The 20880-nt window shown below is 48.2% G+C and overlaps 1 protein-coding gene across 3 annotated transcripts in view; it reads right to left on the reverse strand.

Moving 5' to 3' along the window:
- Positions 1–4519: 4519 nt before the first annotated feature.
- INTS9 (integrator complex subunit 9) overlaps positions 4520–20880 on the reverse strand; it is a 130186-nt gene continuing 113825 nt past the window's right edge. For all 3 annotated transcript variants that reach the window (XM_011983905.1, XM_011983904.1, XM_011983906.1), the window contains 6 exons: positions 17567–17738; positions 14582–14706; positions 12542–12709; positions 8111–8209; positions 6761–6898; positions 4520–5190 (listed from right to left, as the gene is read on the reverse strand). In XM_011983905.1, the coding sequence (XP_011839295.1) occupies positions 5014–5190; positions 6761–6898; positions 8111–8209; positions 12542–12709; positions 14582–14706; positions 17567–17738 (879 nt within the window). In that variant the 3' untranslated portion in view covers positions 4520–5013. The remainder of the gene's footprint in view (positions 5191–6760; positions 6899–8110; positions 8210–12541; positions 12710–14581; positions 14707–17566; positions 17739–20880) is intronic.

Below are 20880 nucleotides of genomic sequence, written 5' to 3' on the forward strand. Positions count from 1 at the left end.
GAGTAAGTACTACAGAAATGTTTCAACACACTGAGCAGGGATTGGCGTACTTTTTCTGTAAAGGGTCAGCAAATGTTTTAGGCTTTGTGGACCACATGGGATTTCTGTTGCATCTTTTTTCCAGCAAGTCTGCTTGTGGGCCAGATTTGGCTTGTTGGCCACAGTTACCGACCTCTTCTCATCAGGAAGCTGCCCACTGAATCAAGTAGCTATTTTAAAGCACGGGCTAAATGATAGGGATTTTTACACTTATGTGCAGGTTCCCATGTTTAGAATATTGCAGTTAAAAAACGGACCCACCAGGAAATGTTGTTTTGGCCTGTAATTCCTAAATATTTCTGAAATTTTCTTTCCTTACCTTCTTCCCCCAAGCCTCACGCTGGGACAAGGTGGAAAAAACAGACTCTGTCCTCAGGGTGCTCATGGTCCTGGAAATGTGCTCCTCTCTAGCTGTAAGTCTGGGAGAAGGGCTTATCTGTGACAGTGAGCTAAAGCCATGATAGACAGCACAACACACCGAATATGTGAGCAGGTGCCGACTAATGCCCCCTGATGACTGGAAGGTGCTTCCTGATGACTGGGAAAGGCTTTGTGAAATGAAAGGCCATTATTTCCAAAGTATGTGAAGCAACTATGAATAGTTACTAGAGTAAAAACTTAATATTGGATAATTTAACAAAATGTTAGCAAACTTAATTGATAATGTGTTTGGTAACTCAGAATGAGAAGTTACTTTTTACCGGTGATTGATTTGATAACTACATCCGGGAGACTTACACATGGGTTAGGAATGTTTATTGTAGAGAAAGGTAAAGGGTAAATCCTGCTAACACAAACAACATTACATGGGGGCTACGCATTTTTTTTTCAATGGCCTGCAATACCAACATAAGAGAAGCAAGAAATATTCTACATGCCTAAGGAGATGGGTGTTTACACCCCTTTCAAAGATCTGTGGTCCTGTGACTCAGAAGTTTACGTTTAATGTGTGTGTGTGTATATATACACACACATATATACACACATATATACACATATACATATATATACACATACATACACATATATATACACACACGCATATATATATATATATATATATTTTTTTTTTTTTAAGACAGTCATGCTGTGTTTCCCAGGCTGGAGTGCAGTGGTGTGATCTTGGCTGACTGCGACCTCCATCCCCCTGCCCCCTCCCCGGGTTTCTCTGCCTCAGCCTCCCGAGTAGCTGGGATTACAGGCGCCTGCCACCACGTCTGGCTAATTTTTGTATTTTTAGGAGAAACGGGTTTTCACCATCTTGGCCAAGCCGGTCTTGAACTTCTGACCTTGTGATTCACCCGCCTTGGCCTCCCAAAGTGCTGGGATTACAGGTGTAAGCTACTGCACCTGGCCATAATGTATATCATGTTTTATGATGTGATTAAAAGCCATAATGGGCTGCCAAGGAGCAGTAGAGACTCTGGTATTTGATCTTTAGAAGATCAGTTCCTGACGGAGGCTGGATTGAGTCTTCAGTGAGACTGGCCCTCCGGCTCAGCTCAGCACTGCTGGTCTCCAGGATTTACCTGTGACTTCCTCCAGGATTGTCGTTGGTTATTTCCACTCTATTTTAGGTTCAAAGAAGACTACTGTTATTTATCTGTAGTCCCACTGCAGTGCGTTTGAAAGGTAAGTGTTGTCTACCTTCTTATAGATGGCCTAAAGCAGTGAGGCAGCATTCGCTTCTCTTGGCTTCAGGAAAAAAACTGGACTCAGGGCCAGAGGAAGAGTGTGCTCCTTTCCTTCCCACTGGTTGCTTGGCTCCTGTTAATATGTCATTATGCAGGTTTAAAGGTTTCTTCACTCCTGTTTCTGTTGATACTTCATTACAGTTTGGAAACGCCTTTACAGGACAACTGTGAAGGCCAAAAGCTTCAAGCTCTCCAGGGATCGGGAGAGACGGAGTACATGTGACTTGAAAAGCAATGGCCTAAAAGACAGATTTCCATTTCCTGGCCAGCTGCTGACCTGATACTCACCCATGGTGTTGTGGTAAGGCAGAAGCCACTCACTGGCTGTTCTGCGGAAAGTTACTTAACCTCTGTTCCCTCACCCAACACCTGACTGCAGCCGTGTGAAGAGGAGACCCTGAGCCAGGGTCGACCAGCTAAGCCACACCACACCAGATTCCCGACCATAGAAACAGACGAGAAACGTCTGGTTTTTTTGTTTTGTTTTTTTGAGACAGAGTCTCGCTCTGTCACCCAGGCTGGAGTGCAGTGGCGTGGTCTTGGCTCACTGCAGGCTCCGCCTCCTGGGTTCACGCCATTCTCCTGCCTCAGCCTCCCAAGTAGCTGGGACTACAGGTGCCCACCACTACGCCTGGCTAATTTTTTGTATTTTTAGTAGAGATGGGATTTCACCGTGTTAGCCAGGATGGTCTCGATCTCCTGACTTTGTGATCTGCCCACCTCGACCGCCTCCTGAAGTGCTGGGATTACAGAAGTGAGCCACTGTGTTTGGGGTAATTTGTTGTGCAATAGATACCTAATATATCACTTTGTACTAAGACTTAAATAATATGAGGTCTCTGCACTATTGTTAAGTTTTTTTCAATTAATCACTAGGATTCCACTGGGTTTGAGTACAAACTTTTCTGGATGTCAGAGTCTTCACCGGGTTGGTGTCAATGTCAGTCAATATCAGTTAGTGTCAGTGAGCCGCATCTCTGATACAGCCAGGCCACATCTGCTGCTCATGCCACTTATGCCACTTCTTCTGAGTCTTCTAATCAACCTGGCATGGTATCCAAATACCTGAACTTTAGGCAATTACTCCTAACTGCTCTTCTCATACCTGGAAAGGCCGGCTCTGGATTTTTCTCTCTTCTCTATAAAGCATGCGTCTTTGCTGCTTCCTGCCTCTGACTGTTGCCACTAAGTGGGTGGTGATGACTTGATTAAAACCTCCTAAGTTTCACCCTGCTCATTGGGCACCCACTGACTCACTTGTTCCTACTGCTTACTTCTTTTGCAACCCCCCTCAAGGGACCAGCACTGGGCTCTCTGATCAAGCCCTTTCACAGCAGACAGGCTTGACAGATCCCATCATTCCTAGATAGCATTGCTAGGACATTTAAATAAAACCAAAATTTTTGGTTTCTCCTGAGCTCTAGCTTACACTGTTTTTGCATTTCAGATTTTTTTTTTATATGGCGTCTCGCCCTGTTGCCGAGGCTGGAGTGCAGTGGCATGATCTCAGCTCGCTACAACCTCCACCTCCCGGGTTCAAGTGATTCAGCCTCCCGAGTAGCTGGGATTACAGGTGCGTGCCACCATGCCTGGCTAAGTTTTTTTGTATCTTTAGTAGAGACGGGGTTTCACCCTGCCTCAGCCCCCCGAGTAGCTGGGATTACAGGTGCGTGCCACCATGCCTGGCTGTTTTTTTGTATCTTTAGTAGAGACGGGGTTTCACCATGTTGGCCAGGCTGGTCTCGAACTCCTGACCTTGTGATCTGCCCGCCTCAGCCTCCCAAATTGTTGGGACTACAGGTGTGAGCCATTGCACCTGGCCCTCAGATGTTTTTAAAATTTAATTTCACTTGATTCTCTCAAAGGTTCTGTTGGAAGTATGCCTGCCTGGGATGCCTATTTGTAATTCTAAAAAGAAAACTAAATGTTCATAGCCATGGCACATTCATCTCTTGTAATGTCAGTCCTGCCCCATGGTTGGAAGCCTCGTTTATTTTGTAGCCTATCCCTTGACTGGAGTGGACCCAAACCTTGGAAAATAGAAACCTGCTTAAGCATTCCTGTGCCCAGGTTTGGTAAGGTCGGAGATGGCAAACTGAAGCAGTCATTCCCACCGATATGATCGTTCCAAGAGAAGTGATAATGCGCCATAAAGCCAGAGCAGTCAGTTCTGCAGCTGTTCATGTTATGTATTTATCGGGTCACTAAATCCTCGTGTGCTGTTTAGCAGTCAGCCGAGTTGGAGGCTGACTTCTGACTGGATTTCAATCACTCCAAGACGGTTAAGAACAGCCTGCGCTGGGCATACTACCTAGCATGGCCCGCCAGGGCTAAGACTTGTTCTTAAAACTCGCAAAGTGTCCCAGCTCATGCTATCTGACCTGGCAACTGTTGGTTTTATACACTTCAAAAGCAGTCGTCTTTTGTGAGGTTACTTTTGTCTGAAAGCTTCCTGTGACGAGTGGCTCTGAGGGTATCCGTGAGTAACACTCGGTTTAACGCAGAGACTGAGGCTCTGTGGGAGAGGTGGCGCGGATGGAGCCTGAGGCTGGGGTACCGACCTGCATCACTCTCCATGCAGCCACAGCTTAAAGGTGAGCACCTTCTTACGCAATTTAAGAAGAAACAGATCTGTGTTTTTATAAACTGCAAATTATATGATTTAACATACACATCAAAATTCAATTTGCTGTGGTGTTTTCTAAGTTCATGCTGTCTGTATATTTTCATATTTTTTCAGCTACTAAATCAATATATAGATTGTAGATTCAACAGAGGACAGCTAATTATATAAAAATAAGTTTTTATTAACAATTGTGCTCAGAGTAGAAAATGCAGATAGATAGGTTCACTTTACCATATTTTGGGATCATCTTATTGGGTGCAGCACTGTAGGCAAGTAAACGAAACCAAAGGCTGGCTCCCCTGCCTGAGGCCTGGGACCCATGTGAGACAGCCAGCCGGTCATCTCCGCCTCCCTGGCTCCCATGAGCCTCTTGGAAAACTGCTTCCGTTCCACTTCTGCCACCCTTCAGCTCCTCGGGAGAGCCAGAGTTGAGAAGAAATTAGCCTGAAGTTGAAAGGGAAAGTTCTTGCCTGAAACAGTGCTGGGAATAAGTCCAGACCATTTCCCTCAAGAGCCACCTCTTCACTCCTTAAGCCAGAGGACACCACAAAGACATGGTTAACGGCCTCTCATGCCACTCGTCTCGTCAGGTGGCTTGTGAGGGCAGCCAGTGAGGGCCTGCAGGATTTCAGGGAAGTGGCTCAGACGGCCCACTCAGAACTTCTGTAAGAATTTGAGGACAAGGTCCCGCAGTCGCACTCTGAGCATCTCGTCATTGTCGCAGATGATATGGGTCGAGTCTTCTTCAATCTGGATGAGCGTCTCAGCTTCCTGGAGCAGGACGATATGGCCCTTGGCTGTGTCCTCCACCTTAATATCACTGAAGCCGTGCTGCTCCAAAAGAAAAGAGAGAGCGGGGTGGGCGGACTGCAGCTGTGAGATCTACAAACAACACTTCGCAGACTTGACCGAACTTTCTAGAAACTGACACACCTCAACATAATTCTTCAGACTAGTCATAGGGCCTTTGATAGCAATAGTTTCATATACTTGAAAAGAGACCCAAAACATGCAAAATCTCATGCAAAACAGAACAGAATTTCCACAACCTGCCTAAGCTTTGTGAGCTCTTTGAGGGCACGTCCAAGCCCTATGTTCAGGAGTCTGGGACGCTCGGTTGCTTGCACCATGCCGTCCCCTGGTGACAAAGCTCCCTCCTAAGTTGCAGCTCTCGGAGCTTCCAGGAAAATGCAAGATACCCCTGACTGTGGGACTTGGCAGAGCCCTCTCAAGAGTGAAGGAGAGAAGGCAGCAGAGCAAACTTTCCTCAGCTAATGCTAAGGACAGAATTTCCTTCCAAATCAGATGTGACGTGGAAAGGAGGCGTGTGCCTGAAACACACACACAGCAGGTGAAGGGCCTCGGTGTGGGGAGGCCACCTGTACTTCATGGCTGCAGGCTCCCCTAGGGACTTGGACAGGTGCTTGTTCCTCCTGCATAGAGGAGCTGAGGTGGGCGTGCCAGGGTGGAACGCTGGGTCAGGACATAGGCCGGGCCAGGCAGAAGGTCCTCATCTTAAGTTTTAAAAAGTTCAGCTTGAGGCCCATCGATAGGGCCCAGGAGCCCTGCAAGGTCATGGAGGAGGGTGGAGGAGAGCTGCAACCACCCAGCCAGAGCCTTTTCCCTATGGGAAGATCAACGACAGGTGGAGAAAACCAATCCTAGGAAAGGGAAAGTCTTTAAGATTTGAAAGTCCGTAATTGTGATATTTACATTGGATAGAAAATTTGTAGAAATCTCCTTCCATGTAATTATAATTTGTTGCAGTTCTTGCAAGCAGCAGCATGAACAGTATTACCTTTAGCCAATTCCTTCTCCTTCCTATCAAGGACTCTATAATCCTAATAAAGTCATCTCTGAAGTCCTGTGACTGAAGCCAAAATCACAACCTTTAAGGTTAGATATTTTTTTTCTTTTAATCATAGTCAAGAAATCTCATGTCTGGGAGAAGCAGCCATCAAGGCTGCTGAGACAGAGGGGAAGGGCCAGTGTCCCCTCCCTCCATGGCCTCCTGCAAATCCTGACACTCAGCTGGAGCCTTGGCTCCCCTCTGACAGCAAGGAGTCATGCGTGGAAGCGCAAGGCTCTGGCAGGGCCGGGTCCTCCTTTGTCCTGGCCTCCCTACCCTGCCCCACTCATCACATCTGTGTGTGGAAGCAGCTTTTTCTTCAGTCTGGAGAGGCCTTCTGGTGACCTCGTGCTGGCAGGAAGGACGGGGCACTCCTCAGTCCGCTTTCTTTCTCCTGGGTCTCCCAGCAGGACCTTAGACCAAGCAGATGCCACAGGACAGTGGGGACTAAGCGACAAGCAGCAACATCCACTCCCTGCAGCCAGGGGGCCATAGTGAGCCAGAGAAAGGCTGCCGCGTGTGGTTTCCACGGCGCCCGCGAAACCTGCTCACCTTCTCCAGGGTCTGCACGAACTGCTCCACGGGGATGGAACCGCTCAACAAAGGCTTCAGGACTTTGCAGTCCGGGACATCATCGCTCACCCGCTTTCTCTTCTTCCCACTGGTGGGCTGGGCGGGCCGAGGAGGGGGCTAGAGCAGAAGGAAAGAGGGGCTTTCATGAGCTTCCTCTGAGCAGCAGGGGCCACTGCAGGCCACACTGAGAGCCTGAGACTATCCTGTCCTCACAGGCCACAGAGCCCTGGCCCAGTTTCCTCAGCTGGCACTCAGTTCAAGTTCCCTGGCTGCCGGGCGCCCCATATCCACACGGTCTAATGCTCAGCTGTCCACCCGACCAACACCTTATTCGCTAAGATCTCTGCCTTTTATCAAGATCCACTGTTAAACTTTCAGGTGGTTCACTTCAGTATCTGCTGAGTAAATTCTCCACAATACACTGTGTCGTGTTGCAGGTACAGTCATGACCCTGTGGCTAGGTACACTCACTGTGCGGTCAGACCAAAAGGGGAAAACCCCAGCTTTGCCACCATCTGGCCAATGTTAGAGAAGCTGCCTACAAAATGATGACAGCAGCGAATTCTTAGGGCTCAGTAAGACAAGGCGGGTCAAGGACCCAGCACAGGGTCTAACAGACTTTAAGTGGTAGCTAGGAGCAATTCTACATGTGGCATAAAAGTGACACAGTCCAGATCTGAAAGGAATTCTTAAGATGCAGTGCCTGCCCTGGAGCTGAAGTGGCACCCGCTTGTGTGCGGGTCAGTGGCAGGGTGAGGCTCTCAGGCAGCCACAGCCTCATGCAGGTGCCCTCTGGTTCCAGTCCCCAAGGGCAGGGCTGCACCTGCTGCCCTGCCTTGCATGGCAGCGCTCCCCTATGGAATGTGCCTGTGGCAGCCCTTGGGATGATGTGCGGCCTCATCTCTGGGCAAAGCAGCCTCTCTGAGGCACATGGCCAGGGAAATAATTCTTCAACAAGAATTCATGGGCCGGGCGCGGTGGCTCATGCCTGTAATCCCAGCACTTTGGGAGGCCAAGGCAGGTGGATCACGAGGCCAGGAGATCGAGACCATCCTGACTAACACGGTCAAACCCCGTCTCTACTAAAAATACAAAAATTAGCCAGGTGTGGTGGCGGGCACCTGTAGTCCCAGCTACTTGGGAGGCTGAGGCAGGAGGATGGTGTGAAGCCGCAAGGTGGAGCTTGTGCCACTGCACTCCAGCCTGGGTGACAGAGCACGACTGCATCTCACAAAAGCATATGAAGTGCTGTTTCAAATATAATCTGTTAGGTGGTCTGGCCTCTTGTTGGGGAGAGGGTCCCCTCCACTCCCGCCCAGCACCCCCTACCTGAAGCAAGTGCTTGTTATCTTTGGTGTGCAGCACAGCCGAGACGGTTGCCAAGGAGATGCCAGGCTTGATCTCCATGGGCACCAGTGAATCTGCGAGCTGAAAGCAAAGGGCACAGTTCAGGCTGGGGGCCTTTAATGATGACTGTTACTCTTCCTTTAATCTGTATTTACATCACTGCAGTCTACAAAGACAAAGTAACTTTAAACAATTTTTTTTTTTTTTTGAGATGGAGTCTTGCTCTGTCGCCCAGGTGACACAGCAAGTGCAGCCTTTCATTCATTCTGGCCTTTAGTTCATCCTCGTTCCCTCTCCAGGTGACCCGTGGCAGGAAGGACAGGGACAGCAGCATGGGGGTTGAGGGAGCTCTCTGCTTGCTGAAAGTCTGACTTCTTCCGATGGTGGGAGCCACGGCTTTACCTGGGAGTGGTGTCTTTCTGACCACCTGCACCTGCTGGGTGCCCTGCCATGCGGCCTGACCTTATGAAGTGTTCTGTGGCTGCGTTTAGCCGCATGGGTTTTAAGACATGTAGGCCTCGACCTAGCCAAGCCACCTTTATTTAAAAACAAAAACACGCAAGAGGCCATTATGTAAACATGAAGATCAGTAATACACAGGCAGAGGAAGCAGCTTAGGATAGTTAAGCAGATTGGCAAGTGGTATGTGAGGCCTGTTTCATGAAATAAGAAAACTGCCCGTGGTGAGCGTGAAGCGGCCCTCGCGGAAGAGCAGGGTGTGCGCCAGATCCCGTTCTTCAGGCCGCCTCCTCCCTGCACAAGGCTGGGGTGGGAGCTTTGGGTTGGCGTTCTACGCTCTCCAAGAAGACTCTGAAGGAGTCTTTATTTTTTTTTTTTTGAGATGGGGCCTTACTCTGTTGCCCAGACTGGAGTGCGGTGGTGTGATCATAGCTCACTGCAACCTCAACCTCCTGAGCTCAAGTGATGTTCCCTCCTCAGCCTCCCCAGTAGCTGGGACTACAGGCATGAACCACCACGCTTGGCTAAATTATTTTTTTGTAGAGATGGGGGTGTTGCTGTGTTGCCCAGGCTGGTCTTGAACTCTTGGCATCAAGTGATCCTCCTGCCTTGGCCTCCCAAGGCCTGAGCCACTGTGCCTGGCCATAATGTCCATTTTAAAGGCAATCACTGTAGCAAGTTGGATTGAGACAGTTATCTCCATTAATGATCAAAGACATACAATTTGGCTGGGTGCGGTGGCTCACGCCTGTAATCCCAGCACTTTGGGAGGCCATGGTGGGCGGATTGGAGTTTGAGACCATCCTGGCCAATATGGTGAAACCCATTTCTACTAAAAATACAAAAATTAGCCAGGATTGGTGGTGCGTGCCTATAAACCCAGCTACTCGGGAGGCTAGGGAGGAGAACTGCATGCACCCGGGAGGTAGAGGTTGCAGTGAGCCCAGATAGTACCACTACACTCCAGCCTGGGCAACACAGCAAGACTCTGTCTCAAAAAAAGACATACGACCAGGCACAGTGGCTCATGCCTGTAATCCCAGCACTTTGGAAGACCGAGGTGGGCGGATCACAAGGTCAGGAGATCGAGACCATCCTGACTAACACAGTGAAACCCCGTCTCTAGTAACAATACAAAAAAATTAGCTGGGCATGGTGGCGGGTGCCTGTAGTCCCAGCTACTCAGGAGGCTGAGGCAGGAGAATGGTGTGAACCCAGGAGGCGGAGCTTGCAGTGAGCCAAGATCGTGCCACTGCGCTCCAGCCTGGGCAACAGAGTGAGACTCCATCTAAAAAAAAAAAAAAAAAAGAATTTAAAATGAGATATCAGTGTATACTTAAATAACTGGAAAAGAATAGAATTGGAAAAGAACTAAAAAAGGACAACATCCAATATTAGCAAGGAGGCAGAAATAAGAGCTGTCTCCAGCTCTGCTGTGGGAGTATAAACTGTTTGCACTCACTCTAGAGGACAAGCCGGCAATATATAGCCTAGAGCCAGAAAGGGATGTTCATAATCTTTGACCCAGAAATTCTAATTTCAGAAAATTTTCTTGTGGAAATAAACATATATGGACAAAGATTTATGTAAAAGGATGTTCTTAAAAGTGTTATTTATAACACAGAAAAAGCAGAAATGAAAATCTATGAATAAAGGAACTGTTAAATTATGACAGACCATTGTGCAACCATTAAAGCTGACGCTTTTGAAATACCTTTTTTTTTTTTCTTGAGATGGAGTCTCACTATGTTGCCCAGGCTGGAGTGCAATGGCACAATTCTGGCTCACTGCAACCTCAGCCTCCAGAGTAGCTGGGATTACAGTCGCCCGCCACCAAGCCTGGCTAATTTTTGTATTTTTAGTAGAGACAAGGTTTCATCATGTTGGCCAGGCTGGTCTTGAACTCCTGACCTTAAGTGATTCGCCCCTGCCTCAGCCTCCCGAAGTGCTGGGGTTTACAGGCGTTACCCACCATGCCCAGCTGAAATATATATATTTTTTTGAGACACAGTCTTGCTCTGTCATCCAGGCTGGAGTGCAGTGGCATGATCTTGACTCACTGTAACTTCTGCCTCCCGGTTCAACCAGTTATCTGCCACAGCCTCCCAAGTAGCTGGGATTGCAGGTGCGTGTCACCACACCCAGATAATTTTTGTATTTTTAGTAGAGACGGGGTTTCACCTTCATCTTGGCTAGGCTAGTCTTGACCTTGGCTAGGCTAGTCTTGACCTTGGCTAGGCTAGTCTTGAACTCCTGACCTCATGTTCTACCTGTCTCCCAAAGTGCTAAGATTACAGGCGTAAGCCATCACGCCTGGCCAAAATATCTTTAATTATATACTTACTGTTAGGTGAAAAAGACAGTGTATGAGGTGTGATTCCAGTATGCACACACACAGTGAACAGACAAGGCAAATACGTCAGAATCTTAACATTTATCCCTGGCATTGGGACTGATTTTTGCTTTTGTCTTTATCTCTTAGTTATGTTAACATATAAGGTTTTTATTATTCTTAAATGAATATTTTAAAAATGTCTTAGCTTTAATTTCTCATATAACAAACATCAATAGACATAACCCACATTAACAAAACCTCTTTGGAGTTCTATTTGTGAGGATGTCTGAGACCAAAAGGTATAAGGAATGCTGGCGTAGAGAGTTGGAATCTAAACCGAGGCCGTCAATCCCAGCCCCTGTAAAATACTAGACAAAAACAATCCAGAGACACATCTAGAGAAAATGAAAAACAAAATCATAACAAAATAAAAACATAGTAAACATTAAACAACTCTAAGGATGGCACCTGGTGGTCCCTAACAGCCTCTCCAGGCTTGTGGAAATGAGTCACATTCAGGAGCCGAGACCTCCAACCCAAGGTCTGGAGGCCATTTCTGAACCTCAAACTCCAAAAGAAGTTTGGGCACACTGGTTTTAACAGTAAGTTTTTGTATTTCTTTTTCCTGTCTGTTGAAAACACATTCAAGTTGCCTCAAGGGGTGAAAGGAAGCCAGAGGTATCCTCCAACCATCCTCAACGCTGTCTTTCAGGAGAGGCCGCATCCCTCGCTGTCTCCCTCTCAGAGGCGGGCCCAAGCACAGCACGCCACAGCTGTTCCACACGGACAGCGTGCTTTCTGCTCCTTCCCTGCTAAAACTGAAGCTAAGAGTTCACAGACCCGTAAAATACTCAGACTTTGATAGACCAAAACCTGCAAGTATGCTCAAGAGGATATAAATAACCAAGTTTACAATCCTTATGTTTTTGTTCCTGTTATCTCCCCTATCTACCTCTGAATTCAGCGAACTTTGACACTCATAACTAAGGTCCAGGAAGGAAGAGAAAAGTCACCACCCTATGGTATTTAGGGACACAGCGGGTGTCAGCATCTCCATTCCCCAGGGCTCTGGCCCGTGATGTGGCCCAGGGGTCACACTGCTGAATGCTAGGTATGGACTAACAGCTGTTACTTTATTACTTGGAAAAGCAAGAAGGCCCTGAAAATCCCCCCTCTTCCCGGTTACTTGGTTAAGGGTCCATGTTCTTTGCTCATTCATACTTGAAGTCTCACTCTGTTGCCCAGGCTGGAGTGCAGTGGTGTGATCTTGGCTCACTGCAACCTCCACCTCCTGGTTCCAGCGATTCTCATGCTTCAGCCTCCCCAGTAGCTGGGATTACAGGTGCGTGCCACCACACCTGGCTAATTTTTTTTGTATTTTTAGTAGAGATGGGGTTTCGCCATGTTGGCCAGGCTGCGTTGGCCAGGCAGATCTTGAACTGACCTCAAGTGATCCACCCACCTTGGCTTCCCAAAAGTGCTGGGATTTCAGGTCTGAGCCACTGTGCCCAGCCTGGTTCATTCATACATGACATAAATCCAAAAGAAGGCCACCCCTGCACGATCTTCAAGAGCCTCTGGAAAACTCTAGTTTAACCCTAGGAAGGAGAACGGCTCACCTCTGGCATGATCTCGATCTTCTCGTACCGGCGTTTGAAGGGCAGGGCGAGGACCTCGGCCCGCCGATAGGACATGGCAGGGGGCTGGCAGTCGATCATGAGGTCCATCCTGTGGGACTGGGCTGGGGGCGGCTGGGTGTACTGCTCGGGACACACCACATGCAGGGGCTGAGGAACCAATGGGACAGGCGAGAAAGGAGGTGTGAAGTACAGTGGCCCCTGCAGAAGGCCTGTTCCTGACCCCAATCCACTCCCCACCATCACAGGCTCACCACTTCCAGGCCAAGGTGAACTTTCATCCTCTCAAGCCCAATGAACCGTAGAGAGGAGAGGGAACGTGAAGGCACTGGGGCAGAAGAAACATCTCAGAAACCCCTAAGCTGCCTCAGCTTGCATTTGTTTTAGTTTTTTTCACTGTTTACGTAAGTTTCATGGTAACTTCCATGTGTCTGCTCCCAACAGTCTCTGGGCTTCCTGGGGGCACGGTCTTTCTAAAACATTCCCACATGTCTGCTTTTATAAGCTCTTGGCTAATTACCAGGTGCTGTGGGTTCGGAGTTTCTGCTGGATGTGCAGGTCGACTGGTATTAGGCAGTGGACACTGCTCAGGTCATATGCTCACTGTGTACGACCAAGCAGCAGAGGCAGAGGTTTTTTTTTTTTTTTTTAACAAAATGTCCCTTATCTTGAGAAAAAAAGATTAGTAAACCAATTTTTACTTTGCACAAATATCACCCAAATGAAAAGGAATGCTGGAAGCCCACAGGGGCACTGTGTCTTCCCTGCTTCTACTTAAGAGCTTGGACCAAGCCCTGAATTCCCTGATGAATACGGCTTTCCACCAGGCTGACCGGGCTGAGCTTCCAAAAGCACCTGTTCCTTAGGGCTAATACTTTTCTCCTTCGAACTGCCCTTTGCTCCTCGTCTTGACCTGTCTCAAAGCATATCATGCCACAGTCGCAGCCTGATGGCTTCTCCCAGGTTTTCCTCGCCTAAAGTGGAGACCAGGTGGCCTCCAGTTTCCAGGATTAGCACCTGACAGGGGGGCCAAGAGCTGGTTTAGGGACTGGGATTTGAAGTTAATGAGAAGCAACACGCCCTTCCCTTCACCGCTGCTTCTAACGTGGATGAGCACACAGTGGGGTAGCGAATCACTGCAGACAGGCCCCACGTTTGCTGTCTGCTCTCATCATGCCTAGAGTGCGCCAATATTCTTTCTTCGTTGGGCAAGCACATTAATAATCACCAGAATCCGCTCCTGGGGCTCTCCGGGGGTTCTCCGGCTTTCTCTGTTTCTTGTTCTCCTGTCTTAGAGTTTTGTGACACAGCTCTCTCATCCAGAGGCCGAAGGTGCTGTGCTGGGCCCCTCGGCCCTCATCTCCCTCCTGGGAACACCAGGAAGTGGAAAGGGACAGCTCTTCCTCGCCGGTGGCAGCTGTCCTCCTTGCCAATTCCAGTGCCTCTCCCGACTCTCAAGAGCCAGAAACCCAGCGAGCAGTGGCCGAGCCAGCACAGTGGTTCCGTGGCCCTGCCTTCCTGCTACACGCTCCTCCTGTGCGCGGATTCTCCTGGTCTACACTGTACCCCAGCTACTTCTCCCCTTTCTCCAGGGCAGAAAATGTGAAGTGAAACAAATGACCAAAAACTACCACAAAACCCAAACCCAACAGCACTGTTGGTGGTACCAGCCTACAGGTGTGACATGGCCCCAGGACGTGTTTCAATTAAACCGTCTCAGCTTCGTGAATATGTTTCTAGAATGACTCTTTTTGGCAGGGGTGAGAGGATTTGCTTTTAAGCGGACACAGATGGTTTTCTTTCCCTTCCACTTCTGATTTCTTTAGAATGGAAACTGCTGTCAGGGTGTAAAGACCACTCCTTTTCAGTGTGGAGGGGGCTGGCCTGTGTCCCAGCATTCTGTAGATGCGTGAGAATTGAAGACAAGAATCAAATGCAGCCTCTCTCCCTTCACCCCACACAAGCATGAGCCACACCAAGGTGACATGACTATGTGAAGGCACAAGCAGTGGCCTTCATTACCTGCACTTCTTTAAGCAGCTTTGACACCTGGATGAAGTTCAGCCGGGTGTCGATGGGGCAGTAGATGCATTTCATGGCCAGCGGCTGGTAAGGAGCCAGGGCTTCCAGGTAGGAGAAGTCTGGTTCTACGGAAAGTACAAGAAAGAAATCTTACAATGCAGACTACACAGGAGCTGCCGAGCCAGGCGGCGGCTGGGGCGCTGAGGGCCCAGAGACAGCCAGGGGGTCAGGAGGGAGCCAGGAAGCACACATGGGGGACGGAGGTCAAAGGGGCCCCGTGGAAGGAGGGGCAGGCTGGGATGGACCCTGTGGGTGGGCTCCAAGCTTCAGCAGAGGCAGATGAGGTAAATGAGGGAGAAATACGTATGTGGGGGAGAAAAGAAAGCTCTTCTTTACAACGAAATGCCAAGAAACGATGAAATAAAAACCAAAACCACCATTTGGCAACCATTACAGTTCACCACTTATTCAGATGAGAATCATCAATAAATGCTAAAAATATTAGATACCATTTTGAGGGAGAAGAGGTATATACATAGTTTCAAAGAGTCCCCCACAAGGTACTGATTTAATACAATGAGAAAAACAGTGACTTCACAGTGGAGAGGACTGGCATAGACCCTGGGACCCTAGAATCAGCTCCGAGTTAACGCCCAGGTGTGAGATGCACCCGGGAGACAAGTGCACGGCCCCACCCCCAGGCCTGTGAATGGTCTGTAGACTGAGACTGCGATGCTCCCCAGCAGGCCCAGCCCCTCTGACCAGGAAGAGTCCTCGCCCACTGCTCGGCCCAGCCGGTCTCCTGAGGGCTGCTGCAGCCTGCTTGGCAGGAAACATTCCCCCAACTCGAGGGAGCTACCTGCCTTGAGCCAAAAGACCTCGCTCGGTCCTAACTGATGTGCGCTTTGATTCCCAGTGCAGTCTGCCCAGTGACGAGGGACCCTGGCCTAGGCACACCGGACACACACACGTCCCCACTATTGTCAGGACAAACTGGCAGAGCTGCCAGGTACGTAAACGCCCATTCCAGTGGGTCGTGTTTCTCTGAGAATACTGACCCCCTTTTCACCTATCCAGGAGTCACAAAACAATAAAAAAAAGGTGGCCCCAACCTCTCCCTGACACAGCTTCTGCCCTGGAAGCTCCATAAACCAGTTTAAATGCAAACCCGTTACCCACAGTTGTCACGGGAAATCACACAGTCCTAATTTCCTTTTAGCTGAAGAAACATTTGTACTAAAGCCAGGTTACCTACTGTGCTGTGTAGATGCTGTCACCACTGTCATGTCAAATGTCAAGAGTCACCACTCAGCAGCAGGAGCAGGAGACACCAACCTCAGCCCCCACTACGTAGGACATTCTCTGGACAACCTCCTGATTAATGAAATCCTGGCAGCTACGAAGTTCTGGGTGTTGTGAATCAATACCTTGTGGCCCAACTTCCTCCACCGTTAGCTGAAAGTGGGCCTGAGAAGGGGAAAGCAGTCCTGGTGACCGGGCCTCTCCTGGCACTTTCTGCCTGGCCTGGTATCAGCAAGAGCCGGCCTGGCAGCCACAGCAAAGCCATGTGTCCTCTTGCTGTGCGAATGCAACTTCCTGGAACACCAACACCTTGTCTGACAATGATGGATCCGGCCAAAGACAAGACCCCTCTGTAATCATCCTGAACGCGGAACACAGAACCGTCCTGACCACAGCAGGAGCAAACACCCCGCTATGCCGGCTCCATTCTTCCTGTGTTCTAGATAAGAATGAGTTTAGAAACCCATCGCAGAATGACCCTGCATCCTGATGCCACCCAATACAGGGTGACGCCTCACCTCCGTGAACACCCGGGCATCACCAAATACCAGCCTGACTCCTACAAGGTCTTTTTACCTTGCTTTTACCCATGCTGTGTGTTCCCCTTGCTGAAATGAGGCAATAAACCCAACTTGGTTTGACCACAGGCATGTTCCTGGTGGCCTCTAGGTCACAAACAGAGGCTGGGGGAAGGGCCGAAGTGTCCCTGACCCTCATGCTTCTGGTGTAACTGGACTCCTTCCTCCAAACCCAGCCCCTAAAGCTAGGAAGGGAGGTGGTGACGATGATTTCCCAACAGCTGCCACGTGCCAGGTGATGTGCCTGGTGCCCAGAGTGACCCACAGAGGTAGCTACTGACAGTCCCATTTACCGTGGGGACAGTCATGCTTGCTGGTGAATTGGCTGAAGTCACTGCAAGCTGGGCCAGATTTCAAATCAAGGTTTTCTTTTTTTTTTTTTTTTTTTTAACTTCATAGCCTGTAAGATTTCTAAAATCCAAGGCCGACTGAAGATCCTAACCAATGGATGTTCAAGCTTTTGGCTTCTTTGGGCCACATTGGAAGAAGAACTGTCTTGTGCTACACATAAAATACACTAACACTAATGACAACTGATGAGCTAAAAAAAAAGGTCTGTGCATAATTTCCATGATATCCCCCATCACAGATAAGCAAAAAGGTCCTAGCATTCAAAAGGCTGGGCGTGCTACACTGATAAAAATGATACAGTGATTATCTACGTAAACTCTCTACTTGACCTTACCAAAGGAATTTTTTCCCCTGAGGGATTTGTCTCCAGAAGAAAATCCATAGCTAGAGTAAACTACAATCAGAAGAGAAAGATCTACCTCCATAAACAATCCCTAACAGGTAAAACAAGATCGGTTACTGAATCACTGCAGTTCTTGAAATGGCTTATGATATCCTAGCAAAAAGCACTCAGTAGGATTCTGTCTTGGAGAAATCTGAAAACAGGCATGAAGGCCTTGCTGGATGCCCAGCTGTCCAATGGCACATGCTGCTTCACTCTTTCTCTGTGATTTCTTCATTCTTTGGAACCTATAGTAGAACACTGTTCGTATTTATGCCTCACTGCAAAATCCTTCCCTGGGTCTCTACCTTGTAGGTGCATTCACTCATGGCCTCAGTGGAGATAACTGTTTTGTTTATTTTTTTCACTTACCCGTGAATATGACGGTGTTGAGACTAGATTTTCCCCAGAGCTCCATGAAGTGGACCACGTCCCCGAAGCGGAGGGAAGGGTGCCCGGTGAACACCACACAGGGCTGTCTGAAGTCGTTGCTGAAGTCTCCGTGGATGCTGGGGTAGTGCTTCAGCTTATTGGTCTGAATGAGCTGGAAAATACAGAAAAAGTACACAGAGATGTGAGCCTGCCCAGGCTGAAGGGGCAACCAAAGTACGGGAGGGTGAGCGGGACTGGATCTAAAATACCAACAAAGAAGACAAGCCACGGATTGGGAGAAAATATCTGCAAAAGTCACACTGAGAAAGGACTGTGACCCAAAATGTATGCACTCCGAAACCCCAGCAAAAAGAAATGAACAACCCTACTAAAAAGTGGGCAAAAAACCTGAACAGACACCTCATCAGAGAAGACAGATGGCAAACTAGCATATGAAAAAATGCTCCACACCCTATGTCATTAGGAAACCGCAAATTAAAATGACGAGATACCACTACACACCTATTATAATAGAATGGCTAAAATCCAGAACACTGACAGCACCAAATGCTGACAAGGATATGGAAGAACAAGGACTGTCATTCACTGCTGGTGGGAACGCAAAATGATACAGCCACTTTGAAAGATATTTTGAAAAATTATGTCCACAAGAAACCTGCACATGAATGTCCTAATTGCTAACACTTGGAAACAACCAAGATGTCCTTCAGCAGGTGAATGACAGAACTGTGATGCATCCAGACAATGGAATATTATTCAGCACTAAAAAAGAAATGAGCTACCAAGCTATGAAAAGACATGGAGGAGCCTATTCCTAACTGAAGGATGCCACTCCGAAAAGGCAAGGCCCCTATGATTCCAACTGTATGACATTCTGGAAAAGGCAAAACTACACAGATAGTAAAAAGCTCAGCAGTCATCAGGGATTCGTGGAGAGTGAAATGAATAGGCCGAGCATAGAGGATTTGTGATGATGGTGGATGGTGGATCCGGGTCACTGTTCGTTCATCCAAAACCACAGAAAGCACAACGCCAAGAGGAACCCCTAATGTACACTCTGGGCTTTGGGTGATGGTGACGTGTCAATGTGGGTTCACCAGCCGTAGCAAATGCACCTCTCTGGTGTGGGATGGTGCGGTGGGCAACTGCGTGTGTGGGGCAGGGGCATATGATTGCAGTGAACCTAAAACTGCTGTGAAAAGTAATATTTATTAATTTAAAAAAATAAAAGTGGATCTTATTAAAATAGTTTTTACCTAGAATGTGATTTCTGGAACACCTGGGCCAGTCAAGTCTTTCTAGTAATACTGACATACTTCCTGGAAACTGATTCAGATTGTTACGGCTTGATTTAGCTGGACTCTTCCTTTATACACTGCCTGACACTCCATGCCGGGCCTGAAGTTCTCATTATCACTTCTTGTTTGAAGTACAAGTGACTTTCCCAACACTCTTAGTCACCAAGTAGTGGCGATAGTAAGACAGTAAACACATCTGTCACACCAGAAACACTGTTTACCAGTACAGGACCTCCTCCTGTGAAGCTAGAGGTTTAAGCTACTGCAGCAACTGAATAAGGACCAAGACCAAAGACTGTATTTTCTGGGATCATTTCTGTTGTTTGCTACTAGAGAAGCTTCTCTGTGGACAGCATGTGGACGTGTGTGCACACATGCACACACACGCACACAGGCACATGCATGACAAAGATCAAACTGGCTTTTAGAAATGTGATGTCCTCGTAACACACACAGTTATATTAAGAAACAGGGGCCAGGCATAATGGCTTACGCCTGTAATTCTAGCACTTTGGGAGACCAAGACAAGAGGATTGCTTGAGCCCAGAAGTTTGAGACCAGGCTGGGCAACAAAGCAAGACCTTGTCTCTACAAAAATTAAAAGAAAGTTAGTTGGATACTGTGGCTAGAGCCCAGAAGTTCAAGGCTGCAGTAAGCTATGACTGCAACACCGTATCCCAGCTTGGGTGACTGAGACCCTGTCACTAAAAAAAACACAAATTAAAAACAAAAAAACCCCCAAAAAACAGCACTTTGGGAGGCAGATCACAAGGTCAGGAGATCAATACCATCCTGACTAACATGGTCAAACTCCGTCTCTACTAAAAATACAAAAAAATTAGCCGGGCATGGTGGCGGGCGCCTGTAGTCCCAGCCACTCAGGAGGCTGAGGCAGGAGAATGACGTGAACCCGGGAGGCGGAGATTGCAGTGAGCCGAGATCGCGCCACTGCACTCCAGCCTGGGCGACAGTGAGACTCTGTCTCAAAAAAAAAAAAAAAAGCAGGTACCTCGCAGCCTCAAAGCATTCTTTCAAGTGTATGTTTTGAACCAAGAGTCACCCCTGCAGCACAACACTTGACAATCATCTCAGTGCCAGGTCCATTCAAGGCAACAGCAAAGGCACTTACGAGTAGATGGCATCTTGTAACGTCTCAGACACTGTGCCTGCCGCCCAGGCTTCCTCGCCCCACCCCAGTATCCAGAGGGCAGACACCCAGACTTCACAGACCCTAAATATCAACCAGGCCAAAGGAAGCACTGCTCTGGGAGGCTGTTTCATGGATAAAGCAATGGCCTGTGATAGGCTCAATCCTGTGGCCACATGTGGTGCATGAGAGGGCCCTGGCCAACACCTTGAAGTGCAAATGAAGTCACCCTAAGAGTGGGGATGTGGTCAGAATGGGACACACCCCAAACAGAAGCCAAACTGTCTTCACCTTGAAGACCTCATCTTTAATTAAAGAGACCTGGTTGTATTAGGAAGACACTAACACTATCCCGGAGATCTTTATCAGCTGTCGCATGCTTGGATGGAATATGGATAGTAAAGCCGGAGCAAACATCGAATTCCCACTTTCCTTCCAGGTAGTCTGCAAGTCAAACTGACATTCTTTTTATAACCTATATGGCCAAAATCATTAACTGTTTCAGTTAAATGGGTGAGCGGCTGTCAAAAGGAGTCTATTGTATCCAGAGATGTCAAGATGATGAATGTGATTCTAAGAATAGCAGCAGGTCTCTGCACACTTAAGTCACTTTTAAGCATTATCTATAGTTCCTGTAGCTCTACTGATCAATGCACAGAAACTAAGATAAATTCATCATTTTTTGCCAATTGGATCTACCTTTCTAGCCAACTTACTGCATCTGACCAGCGGAAATGAAGCTGTGGGGCAGGAATTCTGGACAGTAATTTGTTACCAGTACTAAGGGCAGAACCATCGTTTCTCATGCGCAATGGTAACAATACCAAGGGTCGACTCCCTCGTGCCCT

Source organism: Mandrillus leucophaeus, unplaced genomic scaffold, assembly GCF_000951045.1.
Source record: "Mandrillus leucophaeus isolate KB7577 unplaced genomic scaffold, Mleu.le_1.0 Scaffold256, whole genome shotgun sequence".
Lineage (NCBI taxonomy): Eukaryota > Metazoa > Chordata > Mammalia > Primates > Cercopithecidae > Mandrillus > Mandrillus leucophaeus.